The 14,207-nt window shown below is 47.0% G+C and overlaps 1 protein-coding gene across 3 annotated transcripts in view; it reads left to right on the forward strand.

Moving 5' to 3' along the window:
- Positions 1–14,207, forward strand: part of LMNTD1 (lamin tail domain containing 1) — a 183,363-nt gene that overhangs the window by 149,350 nt on the left and 19,806 nt on the right. For all 3 annotated transcript variants that reach the window (XM_075602857.1, XM_075602858.1, XM_075602859.1), the window contains 3 exons: positions 1,796–2,025; positions 3,125–3,297; positions 7,487–7,575. In XM_075602857.1, the coding sequence (XP_075458972.1) occupies positions 1,796–2,025; positions 3,125–3,297; positions 7,487–7,575 (492 nt within the window). The remainder of the gene's footprint in view (positions 1–1,795; positions 2,026–3,124; positions 3,298–7,486; positions 7,576–14,207) is intronic.

The following is a 14,207-nucleotide window of genomic DNA, read 5'->3' on the forward strand; positions in this document are numbered from 1 at the left end:
AGTCAGACAAAAACCATCTTGTTTGCATAAAGTTTAATGAGTAATCTTGGGTAATATTATTGTAACCAGATGGCAGTGTAGTCAGGTTTTTAATAAGGACCGGAGGGTATTTTCTTCTTAAATTCCTGTCTTCTTTTTGGGGGGATATGTATAGAGCGGAGCAATTTGTTTTATTTTGCTGGAGAAAAATATTGAATTTGCACCTGCTCCGTAGGAATGAACCTTGTTTCTGTTTTATTCTTACATCTGCGCTGAGCCAAAATGCCGGCGCAGACCTGTCACATTGACACTCCATTACATATAACTGCTAGAGTACATCTTATTACACTACTGCTCCAAGAAACCCCTCCCCAAACTGCTCCAAACCTACTCCCTGAATTACGAACTGTTGCAAAACGCATTAACACGCTGGGTACGCCAACGCAGTCGCGTTGAAAGAAATTGCCTTTAATGGTGTCTGAAACGTGACATATTTGAGAGGCGTATTTGACAGTTTTCGCTGCGCGCTGCGCTAGTATTCTGCGCTAAAAAAAAAGACTTCAAGGTGACTTGAAAACAAACACAGAAAACTGGCAAGAAAAGTCTCCCGTTCCTTAATACAGGGGGGCTCAACTCCAGTCCTCCCCCAACAGGACAGGTTTTCAGGATATCCCAGCTTCTGCACAGGTGGCTCAATCAGAGGCTTAGGCGAAGACTGAGCCAACTGTGCCGAAGCATGGACTGATTAAGCCACCTGTGCTGAAGCAGGGATGTCCTGAAAACCTGTCCTGTTGGGGGGACTTGAGGACTGAAGTGGAGCGCCCCTGCCTTAATACATAGATCTGCACCAATATGCAAATGTAACTCCGCCCTAACCCCTCCCACTTGCTCCATCAATCCTTCATCTAGTCGCAGACAGGCGCAGCTGTCCCCACAGGTATTTATCTGTTTGACTAATGACGGCACCATAATTACTTTGTAGACAAAGAACAGAACTGGCAGACAGTCTTAGCAACAATATGCACTGGATAAAGCCAGGTCCATAGTAGGAGCGCTCGCAACCGAGCGCGTGACGTCACGCGCGCCTGTAGTTGCAGCGATCCGCGGCCTGCAGGGTTGCCCGATGCGGGGTGAAAGCGTGCCGTGGGGTGTGCTCGTGACGTCACATGAGCAGTTCGCCCTCGCTGGCTGAACCGCGCATGTGACCCGGCCGTCGTGCGGCAAATTCAAACACATTTGTCTCGCCGCGCACCGGCCGCCTCGGCGCTCACGTGCTGTGTTTATGGCTGTGCGCGCTGCCCACCTGCCTTTTGTTTTTAGCTCTCACTATGGCCGCGGCCTAATACGGCCATGTTAAAATGGATGAGAAGTAAAGAGTTGCACATGGTGTGCTCATTTGCATGTCATTTCCCAGAATCCCTGGCTGCAGTGGCAGCACTGTATGCTGAGAGATAATGGGGAAATACAGGGTTGCAGACCTGTCTGAGATATGCACATGCTGTTGTTTGCCATTGAAATTATAGTTAAAAAAATTAAATATGTCAAAATACTTACAGTTTTTAGAGGTTTTTGGAAAAAGGTCTCAATCAAATGCAATTAACTTTTTAAACATGCCGCTGTCCTGAGTTCTTTTTTCGATAAAATAGTACGTTTGTATAACTGAGAATTCATGTTATCTAGTAGGGCCGGGTATGGCTTACAAATACTAACAAATACTTACTTTGCGTTGTAAACATGTACAAATCTCATGAATTGTTCAGTTGGAAAATAAAAGGTATACATACATACTGTATTTTTCTTGTTCATTTCCCCGTAGGCTGTAGCCTGGTACACTCCAATGCGCGTCAGGCGTGGCAATGCCATAGAGAAATATGAGATCTATGCCACAGGCCATACAGACGATACAATCCCATCACAAGTACCAATACGGAATGGGCCAAGGAAGGAGGAGAGAGAGATCCATTCTGACGCTGAATCAGTGGGACACGTTTTGGAACAGCCACCTGTACCTCACAGACAGGAAAGAGTTAAAGTTTTACTTAGAAGGTAAGTACTGTGAAGGTGAACCCCGCTTCTGCTAAGTCGTATATATGTGTACATGGGTAAGGTGCTTGTGGGTGATAGAATGGGTAAATACCAGGTATCTGGTATCTGGCTACAGTATCTGATTAAACTAATCTACTGGTGCACACTCTGGTTAGACTGTGTGGTACAGTACACACACAGGTACCAACAATGTGTGATGTGAGTAGTGGGGTATAAATTCTTATTCTGGACCCCAGAGGCTAAGAAATGACTTAGACTCAAAATCATAATGGGTGAACCATATTTAATATACTAATCAGAATCAGCATTATTATCTACTGTGGAATATACTCACCGTGGTAAGATGCAGGTGGATGTATTTAACCAACCTGTAAAGGAAATGTTTATGCTCTCACCTAAACAACTACTATCAGGGAATACTGCATATCAGCTCCCTTGGAACAATTGATCTAATCCACCTCAATTGTCTTCCATCCATTCAAACCCGGAATGTCCTACATACTCACTTTAGGGTTTATATATACGTGTGTCCTTGTTGGATTTTAATATCCTTCATTTTAATCAGTTTAGCATTAAAGTATAATTTGTTAAGATTTTCATATATCATTGTTCAAAGGTACTGAGTGCTACAGTGGGTTCTTTTCTCCTTGCTATTTACTTAGAAGGTAAACAGTTGTGGGTAACATGTCTTGGAAGTGCATTGAAAGAATTACACACTGATTCCTACATTTCTGGTCCTGTGACTACTTACACTAACAGATACCTTACTCCTTTCCTCCTTGATGGGACTTCACTATGATTTTAAACCTTTATTTCTTTATATGCTTCAATTAGTATGCAGTCGCGATATTCCTTTGGGCAAAAAACAGCTTGATAAAGCGCCATGTGGGCGTGAAACGCGTTGGAAGAACGTTGTGCCTTGCTTTAATGGCTAACCAATAAATATATGCTTTTTATATGAATCTTGTACTCTAGCTCTCCATTCTTCCTGCAGTGCACCGTTTTTCCTTATGCAGCAGCATATGTTGCGACGAGACAATATATTAAGCCTATGGGAGATTGCGTTTCCATATCATTCTCTTGTCATTTGTGATTCCAGAGAGAGAGAACTTCCTCCTGTCCTACCTGCGACATCCAGCCCATGGACTCACAGCACGGCTTCATCCACTCACCCCCACTACTCTCTGGGCAGATCTCTGGCTATGGGAAACGATGGCAGTAGCCTGTGTCGTCAGTCAAGGTCACAGAGCGCTAAAACAGACCCCACCCCAGGTACACGATATCATGCTTATAGTAGATGGGCAGAAACCAGCTGCATCCTGCTGGTCACATGATCTTCCCCACGGAACGTTTTCATATTAATATGCAAATGCATTCCACTGACTGCAGAATACTCCTCTTCAGCCATTTAGTGAACCCCCGAACCGAATTTTCTCTGATCGATCACAGGAGAACAGATCAATCGGCAACTTAGCTAATTACTTATCATTGTGTGGATTGTATTGATGCGCATACTAAAGGGGGGAGGGGGGGAAGAAAAAAACCCCAGCAGCTTGGACTGCAGCTTTAAAGAGAGGGAAGGTGAGGGAGATAGAGAGGGGGAGAGAGGGAGGAGCGAAAGGGGGTATAAGAGAGAGGGGGGGACTTGCAGGGCCACCGATAGGGGTTGCCCAGGTTGAGACACTAGTCCCATTCCTGGGCCCTGCAGATGAAGTACAAGTATAAATGAAATGCGTATTACTGAAACACATTGCATGTGCTACTCTTACAGATGTGCTAGTCTTACAGATGTGCATGTCTTACAGATGTGCATGTCTTACAGATGTGCATGTCTTACAGATGTGCATGTCGTGCATGTCTTACAGAGGTGCATGTCGTGCATGTTTTACAGGTGTGCTAGTCTTACAGGTGTGCATGTCTTACAGATGTGCATGTCTTACAGATGTGCATGTCTTACAGATGTGCATGTCTTACAGATGTGCATGACTTACAGGTGTGCATGTCTTACAGGTGTGCATGTCTTACAGGTGTGTTAGTGTTACAGGTGTGCATGTCTTACAGATGTGCATGTCTCACAGATGTGCATGTCTTACAGATGTGCAAGTCTTACAGATGTGCAAGTCTTACAGATGTGCATGTCTTACAGATGTGCATGTCTTACAGATGTGCTAGTCTTACAGGTGTGCATGTCTTACAGATGTGCATGTCTTACAGATGTGCTAGTCTTACAGATGTGCATGTCTTACAGGTGTGCATGTCTTACAGGTGTGCATGTCTTACAGATGTGCATGTCTTACAGATGTGCATGTCTTACAGATGTGCATGTCTTACAGATGTGCTATTGCTGTAACCGTTTGTTGCGGTTTGAAAGCTGGGCCCATAGGGTAAGTTTCTGTGTAGCTTATGCAATGTGAAACAAGCAAATCCCACACTTCTATTCATTTGAAAATACCGTATAAATATTGCATACAGTAAACTGGCAGGTTTGACATTTTTGGAGTGCGGGTGATTTCGGATTGATAGCCTGAAGCTTTATGAATTATAGATCGTAATGGAACATCTGTGCCGGGGAAAAAAGGACTGCCTCATTTTCCTAAAACAATTAGTTCTATTTTAATTTTGTTCCAGTACGTAATACTTATTAATCTAAATGATACTAACACAAGACGCTTAGCCAGATCTATAACCTGTTTAAGGTCTAATTGATTTCTTTCTTGCTTAGACATAATGTGAGGTTGATGTTTAACATACTTTTATTCTGACATACTGATAAATACTGTACTGCCCGCTCCTCTCCTGATAAATACAGTACTGCCCGCTCCTCTCCTGATAAATACAGTACTGCCCGCTCCTCTCCTGCGCTGATAAATACAGTACTGCCCGCTCCTCTCCTGCGCTGATACATACAGTACTGCCCGCTCCTCTCCTGCGCTGATACATACAGTACTGCCCGCTCCTCTCCTGCGCTGATACATACAGTACTGCCCGCTCCTCTCCTGTGCTGATACATACAGTACTGCCCGCTCCTCTCCTGCGCTGATACATACAGTACTGCCCGCTCCTCTCCTGCGCTGATACATACAGTACTGCCCGCTCCTCTCCTGCGCTGATACATACAGTACTGCCCGCTCCTCTCCTGTGCTGATACATACAGTACTGCCCGCTCCTCTCCTGCGCTGATAAATACAGTACTGCCCGCTCCTCTCCTGCGCTGATAAATACAGTACTGCCCACTCCTCTCCTGCGCTGATAAATACAGTACTGCCCGCTCCTCTCCTGCGCTGATACATTCAGTACTGCCCTCTCCTCTCCTGCGCTGATACATACAGTACTGCCCGCTCCTCTCCTGCGCTGATACATACAGTACTGCCCGCTCCTCTCCTGTGCTGATACATACAGTACTGCCCGCTCCTCTCCTGCGCTGATAAATACTGTACTGCCCGCTCCTCTCCTGCGCTGATAAATACAGTACTGCCCGCTCCTCTCCTGCGCTGATACATACAGTACAGCCCGCTCCTCTCCTGCGCTGATAAATACAGTACTGCCCGCTCCTCTCCTGCGCTGATACATACAGTACTGCCCGCTCCTCTCCTGCACTGATACATACAGTACTGCCCGCTCCTCTCCTGCGCTGATAAATACAGTACTGCCCGCTCCTCTCCTGCGCTGATACACACAGTACTGCCCGCTCCTCTCCTGCGCTGATAAATACAGTACTGCCCGCTCCTCTCCTGCGCTGATAAATACAGTACTGCCCGCTCCTCTCCTGCGCTGATAAATACAGTACTGCCCGCTCCTCTCCTGCGCTGATACATACAGTAATGCCCGCTCCTCTCCTGCAGTGATACATACAGTACTGCCCGCTCCTCTCCTGCGCTGATAAATACAGTACTGCCCGCTCCTCTCCTGCGCTGATACACACAGTACTGCCCGCTCCTCTCCTGCGCTGATATATACAGTACTGCCCGCTCCTCTCCTGCGCTGATACATACAGTACTGCCCGCTCCTCTCCTGCGCTGATAAATACAGTACTGCCCGCTCGGTCTGACTGCATCATCGATAACGCCTTAATCCATCTGATCCCCTTCTGACCGATACGTTTTTTATCAGGAAACTTTTTGTGTTTTTCAATTATAATTCTCACTCTGTGTCAGATACTTTATAACGCGCTGATCTTCTTCGCTGAACACCATTTTGTTACTGTGCACTTGGTGAGGTCATCACGACGTCACTAATTCTAAAGAATATTCATTACATTATCAAATAATTCTTAAATGTTATAATCTACTGTGACAGACTTTTAATTGCTCAGATTTTCATGAAAATTTAGTGATTTTTCTACAAGATGTAACGAAAAATTAAGGGATCCCGTTTTTTTTTATCTATCTATCTATCTATCTATCTATCTATCTATCTATCGTGTGGCCCTTTTGAGGGCTTAAGTATATGTAGCAGGCGTCTTCAGGGCCGCCAACAGGGAGGACAAATGGCACTGGCGCCCCGGGCCCCGTAGATTGTAGATTGTGCTCGTTAGTTTATTATATTTTAAAAAAACTGCACCCGGCACTGGACTCCCTGGAAGTCAAGTGGGTTAAGCTTCCGGCGCGAGAGGGGGGCCGGGCGCAGCATTGTGGGACAGGTGCATGCAGCGGGGCCGGCGGCAACTGCTGTGATCAGCCGCCGGGCCCCCCGCAGCACCTCCACCCCCTCCTCGCAGGACCGGGCCCCCTGCAGCACAGGATCCCCGCAGGGCCGTCCCGCCGCAGCGCAGGGTCTTCCTGCCACTCCCCCGCAGCACCGGGCCCCGCCACCCCCCCACAGCACAAGGACGTCCTCCCATCCCCCCCTCCCCCGCTGCACTGGGCCGTCCCACCCCCTCCCCCCTCGCTGCACCGGGCCGTCCCACCTTAAAACCAGGAGGGCAAGACGATGGGTCGGTGGCGCTTTGGGGTTAAGACCAGAGTCCCTAAGTATATCACGTTGTCGCTGACCTCGCTGTTGCTCGCACAGGGAGGGGTCAGGACTGCATCTGATTACCTTCTCTGTGAGCACAAATACGATCCAACCCCCCATTCCTAGTCCTTTTTGTAGATGAAACAAAACAAAGTTTTATTGCTTTAAAATCATATTTCATATCGTATTGCAGGGATTCTCAACTCCAGTCCTCAAGGGCCACCAACAGGTCAGGTTTTCTGGATATCCCTGCTTCAGCATATGTACCTGTACTGAAGCAGGGATATCCAGAAAACCTGACCTGTTGGGGGTCCATGGGGACTGGAGTGGCCCACCTTTGACATAGTGTCTGCAACAACTCTGCTCATGTTATACTCTTAATATTTTCTCTAGGACTGAAAATAAAGTGGGGAGAAAACCCTTTTCTTTTCCTATTGATTTAGTAATGCAGCGCTTTCTAACGACATGAAAAGCTGTCTGTGAAAGCACATTTCATTGTATTCGGCAGGCGCTCTGTATGCAGGGTCCAGGCGTGGCAGGAACCCAAGCGCAAGTCACGGGAGCCGGAACAGCAGAGGGCCGACACGGTCAGCAGGGGTGAGCAAGTGACGGTATTCTGGGCACAGGGCCGCAGGATGAGTGGCAGAGGAACGGCTGTTCAGCCCAAGCAACCCTCATTTAACCGGGCGGCTTTTGTCCAGCACTGCTGGAGAATTGTAATGTCACGTGGGGGTCACAAACGCGGGGTTTCCCCAAGACGCAGATATATATATATATATATATATATATATATATATATATATATATATATATATATATATATATATATTACCCATGAGTGCCAGAGGGGCACAGCAGCACATTGCACAGCAGTGGCCCCTCTGGTGGTCTATGGTTTAATGGAGTTCGGAGTAACTGAAGGGAAAGTAAGTGATAAGCAATGGTTATTAAAGTGACTGTGCAGACATGGTTTTAAGAAGCTCTTTGCTGCAAAACAGGGCTGAAAATGTCTTTGCTCTGCAACAGTGCAGCATGTTTTCAATGACTTTGCAATGTCGGGGCGAGTGTTAGAATTACCTATCCATTTTTTTTACATTTATTTATTTATAAAAATGTGTTACCAGGAAGTAATACATTGAGAGTTATCTCTCGTTTTCACGTATGTCCTGGGCACAGAGTTGAGACAAATAATACATGGTTACAAAAACAGTTGCATAAGTGAGCAGGGTATACATTATATACAATACATTGCATGCACAGTTAGAGGTAATATATATTATAGGCGTATGTAACAGTTACAGACCAGATTAAAATGTGAGACAGCCTTGTCCATGCGCTCAAACGTCCCTAACTTCCCTCTCCGTGCGCTCAAACTTCCCTCTCCGTGCGCTCAAACTTCCCTCTCCGTGCGCTCAAACTTCCCTCTCTGTGCGCTCAAACTTCCCTCTCCGTGCGCTCAAACTTCCCTCTCCGTGCGCTCAAACGTCCCTCTCCGTGCGCTCAAACGTCCCTCGCCGTGCACTCACAAGTCCCTCTCCATGCGCCTTTTTAGTCTATAATATGTCAACTGGAGTGTATATTTAATAAGCAACACAAAAAGAAAGTGCTATATGGCGCCAGTCCCTTTAACAGTAATACTAGTAAATAAAAAGGTGAAATTGGAAAAAATGGTGTCAGGGCAGCCAGGTAAACTTGGTATGAACAATACCAAAAAGAACAGTAGGAACAGATACAGACCAGCGCCCGCAAGGTGTAAAGTCCAATGAGCCCAAATAAGGGCAGAGGAGAGAAAGTCCAATGACTCCAATGAGCAGGAGTTCTCCAATCAGGTGGTCCGTTACATGTGGATGGAAACAAAGACAATGATCATAGTGTATAAGCAGGACCGGATAAAATGCGCGAGTGAAACCAACAGGAACAAATGCCAAAACAGTAAGAGTCCTCCGTGGGTGCCTGGGTGTGTATTGTGCTGATTGTAACTCCCTCCGAAGTGTGGATGGTTCCCTGATTGGACACAGGGAAGGGAAGCTGTACACAGCTGCACAGATCAGTAGGAACCTCTCTTGTGATGGCGTCGCTTCCTGCAGAGGTGATCAGGAACGCTGCACGCAACCAGCTCTCTCCGAATGCGCCGGGACCTTTGACCCTACGCATTTCGTGACTATCGTCACTTCCTCAGTCACGAAACGCGTAGGGTGAAAGGTCACGGCGCCTTCGGAGAGAGCGGCTTTAGTCGGGGCTCGCCTACGCTTAGGAAGCGTAGGTCTTAGGAAAATTTAACATTTTCCCTCTTGCCGGTCACGTGAGCGGTTCGCCCAATAAGGGCGAACCAGTTCCGTGACGTAACTAACCCGCCGACATGCCCCCGACACCCCCCCGCCCGCCCGCCAGAACCATGGCCGAGGCCTAATACGTACAGCTGGTCTTACATGTTCTGTAGGTGCAGTTCCAGGGTGCGCAGCGAGTTTGCTTGGCTTATATATCACATCTTCACTTGTAGGATGGGATGGAGCCAGTGCAGTTCGTTTTGCTGGCTTTAAGCAGCATATTATAAATACTGAAATAAGACAGAGTTCATGATAAGGTTTATAGTCTTTTATACACCATGTAATGCAAGGATCACAACTCCCCATAATCTACACTCCTACAAAAACAATGGCCCCATATTGCATTTGGGATGAGGAACAATGTTCTAAACGCCAGCCCTGTTATTTCACGTTACGCTCACATGGCGTTAAGCCTATGCTAATGAGATATACAACGGGCGTTGCTTTTGCATATATTTAGCTTTGTGTAAATGCCTTGATCTCAGGGAAAATAACACCCGTTAATCATTTGGACAGGGGCCGTTATTAGCACGGAGTTAACGGATCTCTGTGTATTGGGTAGGAGTTTGCTTGCCATCAAGCCTCATCAATGAATGGGTTAATTTGCCAGCTCTCACCCTCACTGGTTACAAAGGACTTTGGTGCCGGCGTTTTGAACCCTTTTTTAATGTTTTTATGTGCAGCCAGGTCGCTGTCCCAGTCAGCAAAGGAGGATTATTTTGTTAATGAAGATTGCAAACAGATGTTGCTTTATTCAAAATGGCAGCCATTGGATGCGGCTTAGAAACAGCTAATCACTGACAACGAGTGGGAGGCTTTAAGGTCAAAACTGCACAGGAAATAATTACAAATTATTAAGGGTTGTTATTTTGGCTGAATTGGGAATAAAAACACATTCACACATGTTCCATTTCTTTTTTCCCTGCCTGCGCATGTTTTAGACTAATTGAAATCTATCTCTGCAGAATAAAATGTACAAAAGGCTTGTACTGTAACTCCTTCACTAATTGTGTAGAGCAGGGTTGGCCAACCTCTTTTTCAGATGGGCACAATTTTTTGGCAGGTTCATATTTTACTGCCACCCTCCCCCCCCATCACCCCCCCATCTCCTCTCTCACTCAATTCACCCCCTCCCCCTCTCTCACTCAATTCACCCCCTCTCTCACTCAATTCTCCATTCTCCATTCTAATTCCCTCCTCCACCCCCTCGCTCACTGAAATCCCCCTTCTCTCTCACTTAATTCCCCCTCCTCCTCCTCTCACTCAATTCCCCCCTTCTCCTCTCTCTCAATTCCCCCCTCCGCCTTCTCTCACTCTATTCCTCCCTCCGCCTTCTCTCACTCTATTTCCCTCTCTGCCTTCTCTCACTCTATTCCCCCCTCCGCCTCCTCTCACTTAATTCCCCCCTCCTCCTCCTCACTCAATTCCCCCTTCTCTCACTCAATTCCCCCCTCCTCCTCTCACTCAATTCCCCCCTCCTCTCTCACTCAATTCTCCCCTCCTCCCCCTCCTCTCACTCAATTCCCTTCTCCTCTCACTCAATTCCCCCCTCCTCCTCCCCTCACTCAATTCCCCCCTCTTTTCTCACTCAATTCTCTCCCCCCTCCCCCTCCTCTAAGAGCTGGCGGAGGAAACCACTGGAGCTCCCGCCACCCAGAGCAGCTAATAACCGAGTATCACCGCGTGGGACATACAAAAAACCCAGGGTTGGGCAACTCCAGTCCTCAAGGGCCTCCAACAGGTGAGGATTTCAGGATATCCCTGCTTCAGCACAGGTGGCTCAATCAGTGGCTCAGTCAAAGAGTGAGCTGCCTGTGCTGAAGCAGGGATATCCTGAAAAGCTGACCTGTTGATGGCCCTTGAGGACGGGAGTTTATAGCGATGTTGCACCTGTTGGCGTGGTGCGTTGCTTTAACACTGCCACGTTATTTAACAACAATGGTTAAAGGGATAACACAGATGTTATTTAATGCATTATTTTGTGTTTTAACTCGAATTAACAGGGGTAATAGCGCCTGCTACATCTGTACATGTCTGCATCAGACATTACAAACACAAGACTATGCACATCAGTCCAAGACACGCTAGTGACATCATGCATGATCCTCTGTGTACCGTCTCTGGCCAGGCACACAGGGCTGCTGGGTATTTTGCTGGGCTCGGTGCGTGGGGCATTTGCGAGGTCTTACTTTGTCCGGCGCGGCATCTCCTCCAACCACGCAACGTCACGACGTCAGGGCATCATGTGACGTCATGGCAACGCGGCATCACGTTGGCATGGCAACGTGATGCCATGTGACGTCATGTTGGCATGGCAACGCGACACCAGGTGACGTTGCGGCACCATAGCAATGAGACGCCACAGGAGGAGATGTAGCCGCACAAAGTAAGAACCGCAGAGGCCCCGCGCTCTCCCCAGGCAAGCAATTTAAATGTTGTGGGAAAGAGCGCGGGACCTCTGTAAGCGCGGGGCGCGGTGTGATGGACGCGCTGCGGTCGGCTGCTTTGGATAATAATGAATCCGTTTAAACCCATATTTTCTAAGTGGTGCTATGCCATTAAACATGACCCAGTATCGGAAAACACTTTACAGCCCAGAGAGTAAATATAATCCTTAGGTTCCAGTTCAAAGAGATTATTATATAAAGCCTTGAAAGGTTTATCCTTATCTGTATAGGGTACGTGTGCAGCCAATGTGATAAAGAATAGCTGCTCCCTATATATCTCCAACGCCCTGAGGTCCTGTTCCAGGCCTGTTTCTCCGGGTCTGGTTTCAATAGAAATGCTACAGTGTATGGGACATACACATTGACAATGGGTACTGGAGACGCACAAGCTTTTCAATTACTTTCCTAGCACAATAAATGAAAAAGGGTGTCAGTCTGTCAGGAATACCAGGCTCAGTATACTCCCAGACAGGCCTGGAATAGCCAGGCTGGGGTTTTGTTATTGCTTGTTTGTTTTGACCCGCTCATATTGTTTATAATTATTTTACGCACTTACATTTTTTTTTATCTGGGGACCAGGGAACTTTGTGAGTATTCACCACATATTTATAGCGCCAGGAAGAACAGAAAATGTATAAACTGCATTTCCTGTCCTGCTGCGTTCAGGAGCGTGAGCATGCTGCATTGTGCAATATAATATTCAAAAGAACGGCGGGTAGCTTACGGCTTAGCACTGCTTAGTAAATAGGGCCCTTTATCTCGACTCCCCATTGCTGCCTCCTTAGATAAATATCATTTGTGAAGGATAATGTATATACTGCTTATTGTACAATTACAAATTTACATCACAGCTAATTATTACAATATTATTAGTATGATATATAGGTAGATAGAGAGACTGGAACCCACATTGTTCTCCCTCGTTAGGGCGTCCTTCTTACACTGTGCAACATGGGCCGGCTCGGAGACTCTGGCCCCCACACCACCGCCACCGAAGAGTCCAATAGCATGAAGGCAGCGGAGCCGCCGCACTCTTATTAAGAGTACATTGCACGTGTCATTGCGCCATTGGGTTTAATTACAGTAGCTCAATGTTTCGGGGGTAACCCACCCATCGTCAGCTGCCAAATTACAAAGCATGAGTAAATATCCAGTGTGTAATATATAGATATATTACTGGATATTTATTCATGACCTGTAATTTGGCAGCTGAGACGGGTGGGTTACCCCCCGAAAAGTTGTGCATTTGAGCTACTGTAATTAAACACAATGAACAAAATATACATTTGTAATGAAAGTACTCCTTTAATAAGAGTGCAGCAGGGACGCTACTTGTGTATGTGTATGTATATATATATATATATATATACTAGCTGAGAGCCCCGGCGTTGCCCGGGATGTTTGTGGTGTGGGTGTGGCATTTGGGTGAGGAGTGGTCAACGCGGCCCATGTGCGGTGGTAGTGCTGCTGTGGCTGTACTGATGGTGATTGTATCGGTGTGCTGATTTGGGAGGGTTTGGTGCTGATGTGGGGGTGCGGATGTGGGTGTGCCGATGGGGGAGGTGCAAAGGTGCCGATGTGTGGGTGCTGATGGTGTTGATGGGGGCTGAGAATGGCGGGGAGCCGAGAATGCCAGTGTGCTGGGGGGGCATGGGATAGCGGGGTGCTGATGTGGTGGTGCTGGGGATAGTGTGTGTGTGTATACATGTGTGTGTATACACGTGTGTGTGTGTATACGTGTGTGTATACACGTGTGTGTGTGTATACATTATGTGTATGTATACGTGTGTGTGTGTATACGTGTGTGTGTATGTCTACATGTGTGTGTGTGTATGTCTCCATGTGTGTGTGTACGTGTACATGTGTGTGAGTATACGTGTACATATGTGTGTGTACGTGTCTACGTGTACATGTGTGTGTGTCTACGTGTGTGTATGTGTCTACGTGTGTGTGTGTGTGTGTGTCTATGTGTGTGTGTGTATACGTGTGTCTGTGTGTGTACGTGTGTCTGTGTGTACGTGTGTACGTGTGTACGTGTGTCTACGTGTCTGTGTGTCTACATGTGTCTACATGTGTCTACGTGTGTCTGTGTGTCTACGTGTGTCTGTGTGTCTACGTGTGTCTGTGTGTATACGTGTGTCTGTGTGTATACGTGTGTCTGTGTGTATACGTGTGTGTGTGTGTGTGTGTGTGTGTGTGTATAGGTGTGTGTGTGTGTGTGTCTACGTGTGTGTGTGTGTGTCTGTCTACGTGTGTGTGTCTGTCTACATGTGTGTGTGTGTGTGTCTGTCTACATGTGTGTGTGTCTACATGTGTGTGTGTCTACATGTGTGTGTCTGTCGACGTGTGTGTGTGTGCCTACATGTGTGTGTGTGTGTGCCTACATGTGTGTGTGTGTGTGTGTGTGTGTGTGTGTGTGTGTGTGTGTGTGTGTGTGTGTGTGTGTGTGTGTGTG

Source organism: Ascaphus truei, chromosome 5 (assembly GCF_040206685.1).
Source record: "Ascaphus truei isolate aAscTru1 chromosome 5, aAscTru1.hap1, whole genome shotgun sequence".
Classification (NCBI taxonomy): Eukaryota; Metazoa; Chordata; class Amphibia; order Anura; family Ascaphidae; genus Ascaphus; species Ascaphus truei.